This window comes from Mustela lutreola, chromosome 16, assembly GCF_030435805.1.
Source record: "Mustela lutreola isolate mMusLut2 chromosome 16, mMusLut2.pri, whole genome shotgun sequence".
Taxonomy (NCBI): Eukaryota; Metazoa; Chordata; class Mammalia; order Carnivora; family Mustelidae; genus Mustela; species Mustela lutreola.
In genome coordinates, this window is record NC_081305.1 from 12961162 (window position 1) to 12976289 (window position 15128).

The following is a 15128-nucleotide window of genomic DNA, read 5'->3' on the forward strand; positions in this document are numbered from 1 at the left end:
TTGACATTAAAAAAATCTAGATAAATGGATGGGTATTTGAAATGTTGCTCCTGAGTGCCTAAATACTCTAACAGTAGAAATTCCTCCCAAATAATTCACAGGATTCCTAATTAGACCTTTTTTTTTTTTTTAAATTTATTTATTTGACAGAGAGAAATCACAAGTAGACAGAGAGGCAGCCAGAGAGAGAGAGAGAGGGAAGCAGGCTCCCCGCTGAGCAGAGAGCCCGATGCGGGACTCGATCCCAGGACCCCAAGATCATGACCCGAGCCGAAGGCAGCGGCTCAATCCACTGAGCCACCCAGGCGCCCCCCTAATTAGACCTTTTGAAGAACATTAAAAGATGATGTCTAAAGTTCATCTGAGAAGACAGATACGTAAAAATTGTCAAGAAAAATTAGAAAAATGGGGAATGGGTGAGCAGGAATTTACTCAATTAGATGCTAGAACATTTTATAAAGCTACAATAATGGAAACCATACAGGGCAATGGGAAACTAGGTAATGTAGACTCGAAACAAACAAACAAACAAACAGAAAAACAGGACAACAACAACAGGAAAAACACATTTTTTAAAGCATCACAGAATTAAGAAGGTAATGAGAAGCAGCCAGACCAAGATCTGGGAGAGCACGGGAATCCAGAAAGTCTAGCCTACATTTCTGGGCTGTTTTTGACTTGGAGTGTTTGCTAATTTAGAAGAGGTAGGTGGGAGGTTCACGTTGTGTTTTTGATGATCTCTGTGCTAAGAGGGAAAAAGTATTGTGAAAGGTGGGTATTTTCTTTCCTATAGACTGTGACCCCCCAAAAAATCTGCCGATAGGACCAAAGGTAGATAGGTTGGCTCTAACCCAGCTCGCCTCTACCCTCGGGTAGCAATCCTGCTCTGAGTCCAGGAAATTTCAAGCCCTAAAACTAGTTTTAGGTGATTCTAAGTTTCTAATGCCTCAAAGTACTTGGCAGAAGCCAATGAAAATTGTCTCTGAAGAAAAGGAACATCATCTTTAGTGTTGTTACTTCTAAATAATTTTCAGGTATCATACTCAACAAGGGATCGAAGATAACCAGGCACATGAGGAGAAAGGACAACATGGCAAAAATGAGCAGAAATAGCAGATATCAGAAAAGACCCACAGGCAATCCAGATTTTGGAATGACCGGGTATAGGCGGCAAAATGGCTGTGAATACTATGTTGTTCAAGAAATAAACCCAAGTCTGACAGTTTCAGCACAAAGTCAGAAATCTTCCAAACTGACTATATATATTTGAAAAGCAGCCTAATAGAACTTCTAGAACCAAAAAAATATTATAACTGAAGAACTCAGTGGAAGGTATAATAAAAATTAGAGCTAAAAGGAAAGTTAATGAGCTAAAGACAGGTCCTAAGGGATTATCCAGAATGGAGCCCAGAGAAAAACACCAAAACTGATTTAAGACATTGATTGCAGAATCAAGCAGCCAGATGAATTCCGGGAGGGATCAATGAAAAGAAATCCATACCTAGTCACATCATAGTGAAACCACAGAAGACGAACACAAAGCGAAAATGCCAGACAAAATCAGAGGAGAAAGATCACCTTAACAGGACATTTTAGACATAGCTGCCGTCTCAGCAGAGACAGTGGAAACCAGGACACCCTGGAATGAAATCTCTCATCTGCTGGGAGAAAACAACTGCCGAGGGAGAGTTCTACAGCCGGTAAAAATGACATTAAAAATGAAGAAGAAATGGAGATAGTCAAATACAAGCTGAGAGAATTCACTGCCCGCAGACCTGTGTTGAGGGAACAGTATAGGTGGTTCTTCAGCGGGTGGAGGCAGAGGAGCTCGGATGGAAGGTGCGCTGTGTAAGGAGGGGAGCCATGAAAGGGGCAAATGTGGGTGAATCTAAATGAGCCTTAACTGTATGAACGACAAAACCCGACAGTGAGGGGCGCCTGGGTGGCTCAGTCCGTTAAGTGTCTGCCTTCAGTTCAGGTCAAGATCCACAGGTCCTGGGATCGAGCCCCACCTCAGGCTTCTTGGTCAGTAAGGAGTTTGCTTCTCCCTCTGCCTCTCCCCTCCCTTGTTGCTCCTGCTCTGTCTCTCACTTTCTCTTTCTCTCTCAAATAAATAAAAAAACTAAAAAAAACCCAACACGATAGTAAGAACATCTTGCGGTGTTTAAAACACAGAGGGAATCCAAAGCCCCTGCGAGGTGTCCTTACTCTCCCCTCGATTTGTATCTCCCGCTGCTCTTCCGGCCCCTGCGCTCTCACGTTGCTGGCGGCCCCCTAGTTCCTGTGGTGAGCCCGACACATTTTTTGCTTCTGTGCCTTTGTCTGAATAGCTTTCTTTCTCCAGCTGGGATGCAGTCCCTGCCACGCGCCCTTCCTGAAACCCAGCTGTCCTGCAATGCCCAGCTTCTGTGTCATTTTAGAGTGAAATTTTCCTGGATTCCCCTAGATGGGAGTAGATCATTCTTAAAAGTCCTCCAATTCTTCATGGAACCCTTACACAGTTTATCACTTTTTTTTTTTTTTTTTTTGGTAAAACATGGATGTGAACAGAAAAAAATAATAAAAATAAAAACACAATTTAATTGCTGAACCAAGAGTCCCCTGAGATGTGGCATCTCTCACCCCTACTGAGGTTTCTTTTGCTTCTTCCTTATTAAAAATGCAATGCTCATTACAGAAAAAAATGGAAGGATAAAGAAGACTCCAAGAATACCCATAGTCCTCCCCGCGCGGCTCAGGGTATACCCCTGCCCACGCTTCACGCAGGAACTCTCGGCGAGCTGTGTGCTCTGCTTTCTTACACTCCTTGAGGGCAGACCCCCTGGCTGACTTGGCTCTGCGTGTCCCACGCCTTCCACAGGTTAATGTGTGAGGAACATCAAAGTCCTCACAGGTCAGGGATGGCAGAGACCTCAAAGCCGAAAGTCCGACCTCTGAGTCATTCTTCTCCCTTTCCGCCCCACACTTTACCCCCCGCAGTACCTGGGCGGGGATGGTGCCGCTGTTCTTGAGGACCAGAGGCAGCTTCTCTGACTGACCGAGCAGAAGCCTCTTGAAGAGGAGCAAGGGGTTTCCATGCTGGTTGCAGAGAACCGGCCGCACCACGATCACGCGAGGGAGGGTCCCTTCCCCGACGATATCAAACCCGAGGCTGCGGTTCCTGGTCAGGTTGCTGCAGGGAGCCGGAGGAGGGAGGCCCGTCAGCAGGGCCGGCTGTGCTGGGCACGGCATTCCCTCCTCAGCCTGCAGGGAGGGGCCGGGGAGCTGGTACCTGGGCAAGCCATCCAAGGTAGCCTCGAAGATACACTGGTAGGTCTGCATGGCCTGCGGGGTGAAGGTCACCGTGGCAAAGGCATGTGAGCGGCTGGCGACACACATCTTATTAGGTTCCACTTCAAAAATGTCAGTGATTCGGGCAATGAGCTGGGGGGGAGACGGCAGGGATCAGCGTGTGTCAGCATTTTCTCTGTCCCCACCCCCCTTGTGGCAGGATTTTGGGGAAGACTGGAGGGGCTGGAGGGACCCTGGCAAGGCCTCAAAAGGATTTTTTCATTCTTAAGGTTGGCCAGTGGGATTCGAGACTGGCTATCCCCTCTTGATTTTTAAGCTGAGAGCACTAAGGTTTCTTTGCTCTTTTCAAGGGATAGTCTGCAAATTAGGGAGGAGGAAAATAAATGTCTGCAAATCCCTTGGTAAAGACCTATTTTTGAGAAATCAGGCTTGTTCTGTTTTTATGGTTTTAGGGCAGGACAGGAAAAAAGCTGCCCCTTCCTGTCCAGAAAAAGGTCAGAGAGAAATGACTGGATGTCGCCAGGGCCTGAGAGAAGTCACGAAAGGGATGAGATCATCTGACATCCCCCAAACCCTCATTTCTAGACAAATGGGCAGCACGAAGCAGCCTGCCCGAGCCGGCACTCGGCTTTGGCTTGCGCCACACTGTTTCCTCTATTAGATGCAGAGCCGAGTGCTGGATGGCTGAGTGGGCTGCTCATTGGTGTGGACCATTTTAAAACCCAGAGGAAGCACCCGTGGGGACAAAGGTCCGGTTTCTTGGGAAACTACCCAGTGACCTCATCTGACTTCTGGCAGGGCCTGAGAGCCAGGTTGTCCCACTCAGCTCTAGCAGTTCTACAGCAGGATTTTCAAGAGCTCTTTCCAAGGCTTCATGCCAGCTCTGGCGGGCTAGCGCCATTTGGGGCTGCTCACCTTGTTGGAGACGGGCTTAACGACGATGTTCACATCACACGCGATCTTCCCCACGTTGCTGATCTTGAACCGAGCCTTGGCCTGATGACCCACCAGGACGTTGCAGAAGATGAACTTGTTCTCGTCCTCCACAAAGAGCCCCCCACCCTCTATGGTCTGGAGGATGTTGAGCAGAGTGGCGCTGCTGCAGATCTGGTGCTCCTCAAATATCACGGCATTGTTGTCGGTCACAAAGGCTGGGGAGAAGGAGAGATGAGGCTTGATGGCCCAGCTCCTGCTTTCTGTACTGGCTAGTGTGAAGGTTAGTGTTCTGATGGAGGGTTCGCATAGAGGAGATGTAGGGGAATTCCCACAAGGGGGCGGGAGTCATGGTGCAAATTCTATCTTCTCTTCCTTTTCTGCACTGTTCTTGCTGGCTGTCAGACAAGACCCCAACCCTCTGTTCCTTCCAGTGCTAAGGAGAGGGATCTGGGGTGGGCATTTGGCCCATGTTGGTGCAAGGCTGTGTGGTACCTAGAGTCAAAGCAAGAGGAGTTCTCTCTGTGCTTTACCTGAATCCTGTTTGGTTAAAGTTAGAGTATGTGCCGTTGCTGACCATTGTTCTCTGTGCATATGTTGTCCACAGGGAATGGCCGGCTTTGGTGTTCCCAGGTCCTGTGTCATACCCCATTACACCACAATTTCCAGATAATTCTATTTGTCTGAGAATCCTGGAGCAAACTCAGGAAGACTAGGAGTTTAAAGCTGAACATCTTTTAGGGGTATATATATGCCTTGCAAGTCTTTAAGGAAAAACATGGCTTGGGGACGCCTGGGTGGCTCAGTTGGTTAAGCAGCTGCCTTCGGCTCAGGTCATGATCCCAGCGTCCTGGGATCGAGTCCCGCATCGGGCTCCTTGCTCGGCAGGGAGCCTGCTTCTCCCTCTGCCTCTGCCTGCCATTCTGTCTGCCTGTGCTTGCTCTCGTCCTCTCTCTCTATGATAAATAAATAAAAAATCTAAGAAAAACATGGCTGAAGACACCACAGAAAGTTCTAAGGACCCAGAGGAAGCAGTGTGGCCATATGTGCCAGCCACATGCATGGCGGGAGGGGGAGGGCCTTTTAAGGGGGGAGGCTGTCCAATCTGAGTGCCCAGTACCTGGTAGACAGGCTTCGGCCAGCAAGCTGTAAGGAATGCCAGCAGGCTGGTCTCTTGGGTCTCGGTCCGATATATCGATCGCTATGAATTCCTCACACCTTCCCACGGGGTCAGCCACGCAGTCGACAGTGATGGCCTGCACTCCTCCCGGAGGGATGGAGCCGAATCCGGGGTATACAGTGAACATGCCGTGGGTGAAACGCGCCTGCAGGAATGGTGGAGGGGGTGGGGGGGTGGAGGCAGAGGGGGTGGAAGAGTCAGAGCTCTTCTACCAGAGCTGTAAGATGGCGTCGAGAGGGACCCACGGGGCTTCTCCTCAAGGCTCTCTGAACCCCAGCTTTCTCCTGGAGCCAGAGCGAGCCCTGGGAATCTTCAGGGATGGGCCCCCTCAGTGCTTTTCTGTCCGTGCCCCTTCCTTCTGACCAGCTGTGACGGCGTGCGAGCTCAAGGAAACAGACCTACTCCACATTGCCCAAGTCCTGCCAGATGGGAATCTCCTGGTGGAGGGGCACAGACGGGTAAGGCTGCGATTTCTGAGTCAGATACTCATGAGTCTGAATCCCATCACTGCTAGATTTTAACTGTTTGACCTTGCGCAAGTGACTTCTTCGAGTCTGTCTATCCATGATACGGGGCTAAAGCCCCTACCTTGAATCACTGGAGGCTTCAAAGGAAGAAATGTGTGTGAAGCACTTCCCCTAGCCTCTGGCACAGGATTAGGGCTCAGAAAATGGGATATTATCACACACTCCTCTGGTTCTTAGGAGCATCCTTCCTCTTCTTCCCCTCACACCCCTCACGGACATATAATAGACATAGGACATTGTATAAGTTTAAGGCTACGATGTGCTGACTGGATACTGGAATATACCACAAAATGATTACCACAATAATGTTAGTTAACATGTACCAGCTCACATAATCACCTTTTCTGTTTTCGTATGCTGAGAACATTTACCATCTACTCTCTCAGCAACTTTCAAGTATATAATACAGTACTGCTAACTAGAGTCACCAAGCAAATATTAAATCCTCAGAACTAATCATCTTATAACTGGACCAACATCTCCCCATTCTTTCAACCACTACCAGAGCCTCGTGATCACATTGGGCTGAGGATAATCCAGGGTAATCTCCCTTATCACAAGGTTTTTCATAAAATCTATCAACAAAGGTGATCACCTATCATCAGGGAGATGCAAATCAAAATCACAAGATACCACCTCATGCCTGTTTGAATGGTTAGTATCAAATTTATTATTGTCCACTGTTGGTAGGAAAATAAATTGGTAAGAAGGAGAAGGTTTGAATAATAAGAATATGGTTGAATGTTGTCTCAAAGGAATAAAGTCACACTGAAGGCAAAGAACAGCAGAAAAGGGTAGACTCAAAACAGCGAGTAGCGAGAAAGGAATGGTGGTCAGAGAAAAGAACCTTAGAAATCAAGAGTTCAGAAGCACCTCAGTTTCCTTTGATGGGAGATCCAGGGTTTGACCTTGAGAGTGAAGTGTCAAGGTGGGAGAGCAGGCAGGGTCATTGGAACGAGGAGGGAGGGTATTAGAGAGAGGCTGCTTCACTGGGAGTAAAGAAAATACAGTGGATTGAGAAGGCAAAACAAACAAGTGAAAATGAACAAAAAAACCCCAACCCTGAAGACACATATGTTAGAAGGGATGAGAGTTATAGAAACATATGTAGAAAATTATGCAAGTTAATTAAATAGAAGGCTTCTGTTGAAGAGGAAAATACTTGAGAAGACATAAAAACCAATATGTAGAAAATTCAATCCAAATGCAGCCAACAATTACTGATGTCCAGAAAGTGCAGAGTACCTACTTTCTCTTTATTTTTGCCTTGAATGCACATGTGCTGGCTAGAGCTGTGGCAGCTGTCTTGGAACCATGAGGAAATGTCAAGAGACTCACAGACTTCAATGATCTTGGAACCACGAGGAGAAGTCAAAAGACTCAACGAGCCTCTAAGCCAACACAAGCAACTACCTACCTTATTTAAACATATCCTAGGCAAACCTAAGAGGCTCTTAACTTTAGAAAACAAACTGAGGGTTGCTGGAAGGGAGGAGGGTGAGGGATGGGGTGATGGACATTAAGGAAGGCACTTGATGTAATGAGCACTGGGTGTTACATGCAACTCATGAATCATAAATTCTACCCTTAAACTAATAAAAAAAGAAGAAAAAACCCCCATATCCTCTCTGTTTAGACCACTACTGTTGGGGTGTTATTTGTAACTAAACATAATCCACAATGCACTAGGAAGGCTTCTAGGAAGCCTTCAGTGACTTGCAACAGTTACCAGGAACAACAGAACTTATTCCTTCACCTTTCTGGAGCTTTTCCCTCCACACACACTTCAATTATAGTATTTACCACGTTGTCGATCAATTGCTTATTCACCCTCTGCCTTTTATAAGTGTCTAAAATATTTCCTCTACATCCATTTATAGTTATATCAGACAGTGTTCTAATGTTTGCTTTAATTGATAAACATTATTTAGAAAACTCAAGAGGAGAAGGGAAGTCTATTGAATTTACATACATAATTGCCTCCATGATTTTACTTCCTACTTGATGTTTCATAATTCTTTTTTTTTTTAAAAGATTTTTAAAAAGATTTATTTAGGGCACCTGGGTGGCTCCGTCATTAAGCATTTGGCTTTGGCTCAGGTCATGATCCCAGGGTCCTGGGATTAAGCCCCAAATTGGGCTCCCTGCTCAGCAGGAAGCCTGCTTCTCCCTCTCCCACTCCCCCTGCTTGTATTCCATCTCTCACTGTGTGTCTTTCTGTCAAATAAATAAATAAAATCTTTTTAAAAAAGATTATTTATCTGAGGGGGTGCGAGGAGGGGCAGACTCCCTGCTGAGTGCAGAGCCCAGCCTGGGGCTCCATCTCACAATCCTGGGATCATGAAGAAACAAAATCAAGAGTCGGATGCTTAACTGACTGAGCCACCCAAGATTTTTTTTCCAAGAAATCTCTACCCACAATGTGGGGCTTGAACTCATGACCCTGAGATCAAGAGTCATATATGCTCTATTGACTGAGCCAGCTAGCTCCCTCCACAATTCCTTCTTTTATTATTTACTTTCTGTTCAGAGAACTTCCTTTAGCCAGTCTTTTGGGAGAGACCTGCTGGTAACAAACTAATTTTCCTTCATTTTAGAATACTTTAATTTTCCATTTTTTTCTGAGGCACATTTTGATATGTATGTATGTAAGATTTAGGCATCACAGTTGTCTACTTCCTGCACTTGCAAAATGTTGAGCCATTTTCTTCTGGGCCCTATGGTTTTTGATAAGAAATTTGCTGTCATTCAAATAGTTTCCTTTCTATATGTAAGGTAATTCCTCTTTCACTGGTTTTAAGATTTTTTTGTCTTTTGTGTTGAGAAGTCTGACTATGATGTGTGTGGGTGTGGATTTATTTAGGTTTGTCCTATTTGGGATTTGCCCAGATTTTGAATCTATAAGTTTACATCTTTTGCTAAATTTGGGGAGCTTTTGGTCATCATTTCTTTAAGTACCTTTTCAGCCCAACCTTATTTCTTTTCTTTTCTTTTTTAAAGTTTATTTATTTATAATCTCTATCCCCAATGTGGGGCTCAAACTCATGACCCAGAGATTAAGAGTCACATGAGGGCGCCTGGGTGGCTCAGTGGGTTAGGCCGCTGCCTTCGGCTCAGGTCATGATCCCAGGATCCCGGGATCGAGTCCCGCATCGGGCTCTGCTCAGCGGGGAGCCTGCTTCCCTCTCTCTCTCTCTCTCTGCCTGCCTCTCTGTCTACTTGTGATCACTCTCTGTAAAATAAATAAATAAAATCTTTAAAAAAAAAAAAAAGAGTCACATGAAAACACTCTCTACCAACTGAGCCAGCTAGCTGTCCCAGCCCAACCCTATTTCTTATCTCTTTCTGGAAATCTGAGGACAGGGATATTAGATTTTTTCCACAGGTCCTTCAGGGTCTGTTCATTTTTTAATTCATTAGACTCAAATAGATTTTTCAATAGAACTCAAAACAGAGTTTATTTCTTCTCTTGTTTAGATTGGGTAGAATAATGGTTTCCCAAAGATGTCCACATCCTAATCCCTGGTACCTGCGAATATGTCACCCTACATGGAAAAAAAAAAAAAAACCCCAACCTTGTTGATATGACTAAATTAAGAATTTTGAGATGGGGAGATTATCCTGTATTATCCGGGGACCAGTGTGATCTCAGGAGTCCTTATATGTGGAAGAAGCAAACCTAAGAGAGTTAGACAGGGATGTGACTACAGAAGAGGCTAGAGTCATGTGATGTGAGAAGAAATTGATCCATCACGGCTCGTTTTAAGGATGGAGGAAGGAAATCATGAACCAAAAAAGACAGGTGTCCTCTATAAGCTGGAAAAGTCTCCAGAAAAGTCTCCAGAAAAGAATACAGCTTTGCCAAAACCTTGATGTTAGCCCAGTGAGACTTATGTCAAACTTCTGACCTACAGAAGTATAAGCTAAAAAATTTGTATTGTCCTAAGCCACTATGTCTGAGGTAATTTGTTATGAGGGCAATAGGAAAAAGAGAGAGGAATTTCTATGGTTCTGTATTCAGGTTCATGGAGGTTTTCTTCTATCCTCTCTATCCTCTTGTTGAACCCACCAACGGAGTTAACTTTTGTTTATTTTTTCACCTTCAAAATTTCTATTTGATTCTTTACATCTTCTCTTGCTTTGTTGAGAACTAACTATGTTTTCATTTGTTCCAGGCATGTTTGTAATTGCTCTTTGAAGCATTTTTATGTTGGCTGCTTTACGATTTTTGTCAGACAATTCTAACAGTTATATTAAGGCTGGCACCTATTGCCTATTTCCAATTTGAGATCTTCCTCGTTTTTGGTACGATGCATGATTTTGATTTGAAACCTGGGAATTTTAGCTATTATGAGACTCAGAATCTTATTTAGATCTTCTGTTTGAGTGGGGTTTCTCTGACATCACTCTGTCAACAAAGATGAAGTATATCTATTTCATCTTACTAGAGCAGAAGTATTAAAACCTGCTTTTATTTAAGCTAGTCCAAATGGGCTTTGTTTCTTATAAATAGGTGATCCATGATTAAAACATATATGAAGAGATGAAACTTAATTTTAAGGCAATGAGAACCAATGAAGGTTTTAAAACAAAAGAGGATATCAAAAGAAAAGTCAATGCTTTGCCTGAAAATAAAAGTGATATTTCAAGAGAGCTAGTATTCCTGCCACAGTAGGTTCAGATCTTGCTAGAAGAGGGAGGTATCTGTGGCAAGCACTAGGCAGGAGGGAACTAGTTGGAAGACAGCCTTATAGGGTTCCTTTGACAAGGAAAAGGGTGCTCACCTGGTTTGTGACATTTATTTCTTTTTGAATTGCATCAGACAACTTGGTTGCTTTGGAAGGGCCAGGCTTGTAGAAGCTCTCGCTTTCCCGGGATCTTGCCCGTCTGACATGGCTGACTCTGATTAAAGAAGCAAGAGGACACCCTCAGGTTGGGGTGGTGACATTAAGTACGATCTGTCAGCTAATTGCATGGTCTCTTCTCCCAAGAATGGGAGAGATAGCCAAGGGGGCATCTGGGAAAGCCAGCTTATTTATCATTAGCAGACCTTATTCAACAATGATAAGACATTATAAAGTCATTGGACTTATTGAATATGATTCATAAGGACATTGAAAATTGCTGCAAGAAAACAATAATGTTTAAGTGTTTACTTGAGTTCTCTGGAAAGCAATGTGTGAAAATTACTTATAGAAAATTATTTGTAGGGGCGCCTGGGTGGCTCAGTGGGTTAAAGCCTCTGCCTTCAGCTCAGGTCGTGATCCCAGGGTCCTGGATCGAGCCCCGCATCGGGCTCTCTGCTCAGCAGGAAGCCTGCTTCTTCCTCTCTCTCTCTGCCTGCCTCTCTGCCTACTTGTGATCTGTCTGTCAAATAAATAAATAAAATATTAAAAAAAGAAAATTATTTGTAGAAAAATCTGTAACCTGATCTTACTTTAAAAAAATGAGATGTCAAATAAAAACTTAAATTCTGTCCCTTTTCTTCACATTTATAGTCACAGTGTTTTTATTTATTTATTTTTATTCATTTTTAAGATTTTATTTATTTATAAATAAAATAAAAAAGATTTTATTTATAAATAAATAAAATAAATAAATAAATAAAATATCTTTTTAAGATTTTATTTGTAAATAAATAAAATCTTAAAAATGAAATCACAAGTAGGAAGAGAGAGAGAGGAGGGTGGGGAAGCAGGCTCCCCACTGAGCAGAGAGCCTGATGCAGGGCTTGATCCCAGGACCCTGAGATCATGACTGGAGCTGAAGGCAGAGGCTTAACCCACTGAGCCACCCAGGCACCCCAGTCATGGTGTTTTTAAACTGAGTTTAGGCAATAGCTCGAACTTAAGTTCTGTTTGCTTCACCTAAAGCTAGTTTATTCAGTAATTAGTTTTTATGGAGGCCAGTTAACCTACAACATCCCATGCATTTGAGGTGCAATCTTAAACTTTTGAGAGTTTTATCTAGTTCAGCATTTACTTGCTCAGTGACCAGAACAATTACATTTCAACCCCCTTTGAGTATTTTGCACGAATTTGTACACACTAAGATGAAAAACAAATTAAAACTAAAACAACATAAAGCAAATACAAATATATCATTATATCTATAAGCAGTATTAAATTATGATAAAATAAATGCTAAAAAAGTTGCATAAATTAAGTTGAAATTAAATTTGGAACGAAGAGACTTATTTTTGTGTGTGTGAAGCAAACATTAGTATTAATAAGCAAGAATCATGCACCAACTTTTATTATAAAGGCTAAAAATAAAAAAGGCTAGGGCTTTTTTTCTCTTTAGAAAGAGATTTTAGATATCTTAGCCCAACATTTCTTGATATGTTCAAACTTAGCCACAATGGAAGAGGGTATCTACAAAAATGCAAAACAATCACAAACAAGATATGTCTGATTTAAACAGCTTAACAATAACCCACAACTTTTGGACCAACTCAAGGAATGTCTGATTTAAAACAATTAACTGGGCACCTGGGTGGCTCAGTGGGTTAAGCCGCTGCCTTTGGCTCAGGTCATGATCTCAGGGTCCTGGGATCGAGTCCCGCATCGGGCTCTCTGCTCAGCAGGGAGCCTGCTTCCTCCTCTCTCTCTCTCTGCCTGCCTCTCTGCCTACTTGTGATCTCTCTCTGTCAAATAAATAAATAAAATCTTAAAAAAAAAACAATTAACTGGAAAGTCCATTTTAAACTAATTAATTAATTAGGGAGTCAATTAATTAGGACAAAGAGCCTTGGGAATTGGTAAAACTATACTTTTTTAAAAAAATTTTATTTATTTATTTGACAGACAGAGATCACAAGTAGGCAGAGAGGCAGGCAGAGAGAGGAGGAAGCAGGGTCCCTGTGGAGCAGAGAGTCCAATGTGGGGCTCAATCCCAGCACCCTCCTGGGATCATGACCTGAGCCAAAGACAGAAGCTTTAACCCACTGAGGCACCCAGGCGCCCCTGGTAAAACTATACTTAATTTGCCAAGAAAAGGATATGATCATCAAAAGCCAAAAGCATGCAAAAAGGTAAAGTGTTTTAGAGAATTAAGAGCTGCCTTGTGAAGAATATAGAGTTTTGCCTTTGGAACAACTAAGAGAGCTGTTGTGACAGTGCCTAGACGGAAGGCAGCAGTGTGCTTCCCTTGTCTGTATTGCTGGGGTACCTTCTGCTACCTCATATGTGTGGGACAGCTCTGATTTCTTTTGACTTAGTTTGTGGTTATACTAGTCCCTCCACATCCTATAGGACAGTAAATAGGACAATGACTTACTGTGAGTCCTGCAGCATGTTATAAGCACCAGGACAACAGACACAACCCCATATGGAAGACTTTATATTTGTTCAATTAAATCTATCACATGAGTGACAGTAAGAAAGCATACAAAATCTGAGGGCAGAGATGTGGGTTCAGAACTGAGATCTATTGGTGATTTCTTTTTCTTTTTTCTTTTTTTTTTTAAAGATTTTATTTATTTATTTGACAGAGAGAAATCACAAGTAGATGGAGAGGCAGACAGAGAGAGAGAGAGGGAAGCAGGCTCCCTGCCGAGCAGAGAGCCTGATGCGGGACTCGATCCCAGGACCCTGAGATCATGACCTGAGCCGAAGGCAGCGGCTTAACCCACTGAGCCACCCAGGCGCCCCTATTGGTGATTTCTTGCCTAATCTTAGATAAGCCATTTCATTCTTTCATATATTTTTTTAAAGATTTTATTTATTTATTTGACAGAGAGAGAAATCACAAGTAGGCAGAGAGGCAGTCAGAGAGAGAAGGGGAAGCAGGCTCCCTGCTGAGCAGAGAGCCAGCCGATGCAGGGCTTGATTCCAGACCCTGAGATCACGACCCAAGCTAAAGGCAGAGGTTTCTGAGCCACCCAGGTGCCCCAGACAAGCCATTTCTAAACCTTAGTGACCTCACCCCACGAAAAGGGGATTGGGTGAATGTAGATAAAATATTTGAAAGCTCTTCATAAAATACAATGCACTAATTAACCAGAGAATGGCACGAGGTAAGTATAGACTTGTCTTACACTTTCTTTTGATGAATGGGGCTCTCCCCAGTCAGCCTATAGAGGGCATACTTGAAGTCAGTAACACCTTGATTTTCTATGCTGAAGGTGGCGCTTTTCCGAGTGCCACAGATCAAAGCCCCAAAGTTGATGATGGAGGAGGGGCTGATGTTGTATTTAGAGTACACCGCATTCACAGAAAACTTGATTGGGATGCTGGCAATGGTTTCACCTCCTTCTGTGATATTGGGTTCAATAATCTAGAAAGAGAGGAAGGATTGGGAAGATGTCAGCCACTATGCTCCAGGAATTCCAGGACTGTCTACCCCATTCTCTGTTTTTGTTACTGCCATGAAGCCAATTTCATTCATTCTTTCATTTTCTTCATATTATTGCACCAACAGCATTAGAAAATACTGATATCAAACTTACTAGGTGTTAGCCATGGATCAACGTGGACCGAACTGGCCTCCTCTTTCACTTCTCTTCTCTTGCACTTGATGTCTGAACTCAGCTCTCCAAAGATCATGGCTCTATTGCCTGTCTGGTACTCTTGGTTGCTGATGACTTTGCACAGCCCCCCACCTAACCAAACCCTGGAGCATGGGCTAGGCGATGTAGCCTTTATTTATTTATTTATTTTTGACATGAGTCCCACAATCCTGTCACTGAGTGAATCCCCCCTTTGAGCTATTTTACCTGACAGCGCAGAATTGGTTGGTGTTCAATCTTGACTTCCTTTTTTGCACGAAATAACACCTGGACATTTGTGGGCTTTTCCGCTGAGGTTAGTGAGCCCTTCTTGGGTTGGATAGAGATCATGGAATTTGCATTGGTTGCCAAAATCCCCAAGGAGTCCACAGAAAAGCTGAAAGATGAGAATGACAGGCCAGTTGAAATCATTCTGGGGAACCCAAGATACTAGAGAGGAAACTCCAGATGGTTGAGTGCCAGCCATGTCTGCTTAAGCACTGTGTCTGGAAGTGCCCACTGTGCTTTGGACTCTGTGAGCCCCCCTCTGCAGCCAAGACTGACTCGGCCGGTGAGTGATGCTTGAGGCAAAGATAGCCATCTCTAGCCTGAGGTCAAAAGGTTCCTTTGCAGGAGATCTCTGTCCAACAGGGACACTTGGTGCTGGATATGGACCAACTAAATGAGTTCATCTTTCTGTCTGTCTATT

General features: G+C 43.7%; 1 protein-coding gene across 3 annotated transcripts in view; it reads right to left on the bottom strand.

Moving 5' to 3' along the window:
• HYDIN (HYDIN axonemal central pair apparatus protein) overlaps positions 1 to 15128 on the bottom strand; it is a 385540-nt gene that overhangs the window by 53357 nt on the left and 317055 nt on the right. For all 3 annotated transcript variants that reach the window (XM_059150954.1, XM_059150956.1, XM_059150955.1), the window contains 7 exons: positions 14648 to 14816; positions 13970 to 14208; positions 10716 to 10833; positions 5345 to 5549; positions 4207 to 4442; positions 3272 to 3423; positions 2983 to 3172 (listed from right to left, as the gene is read on the bottom strand). In XM_059150954.1, the coding sequence (XP_059006937.1) occupies positions 2983 to 3172; positions 3272 to 3423; positions 4207 to 4442; positions 5345 to 5549; positions 10716 to 10833; positions 13970 to 14208; positions 14648 to 14816 (1309 nt within the window). The remainder of the gene's footprint in view (positions 1 to 2982; positions 3173 to 3271; positions 3424 to 4206; positions 4443 to 5344; positions 5550 to 10715; positions 10834 to 13969; positions 14209 to 14647; positions 14817 to 15128) is intronic.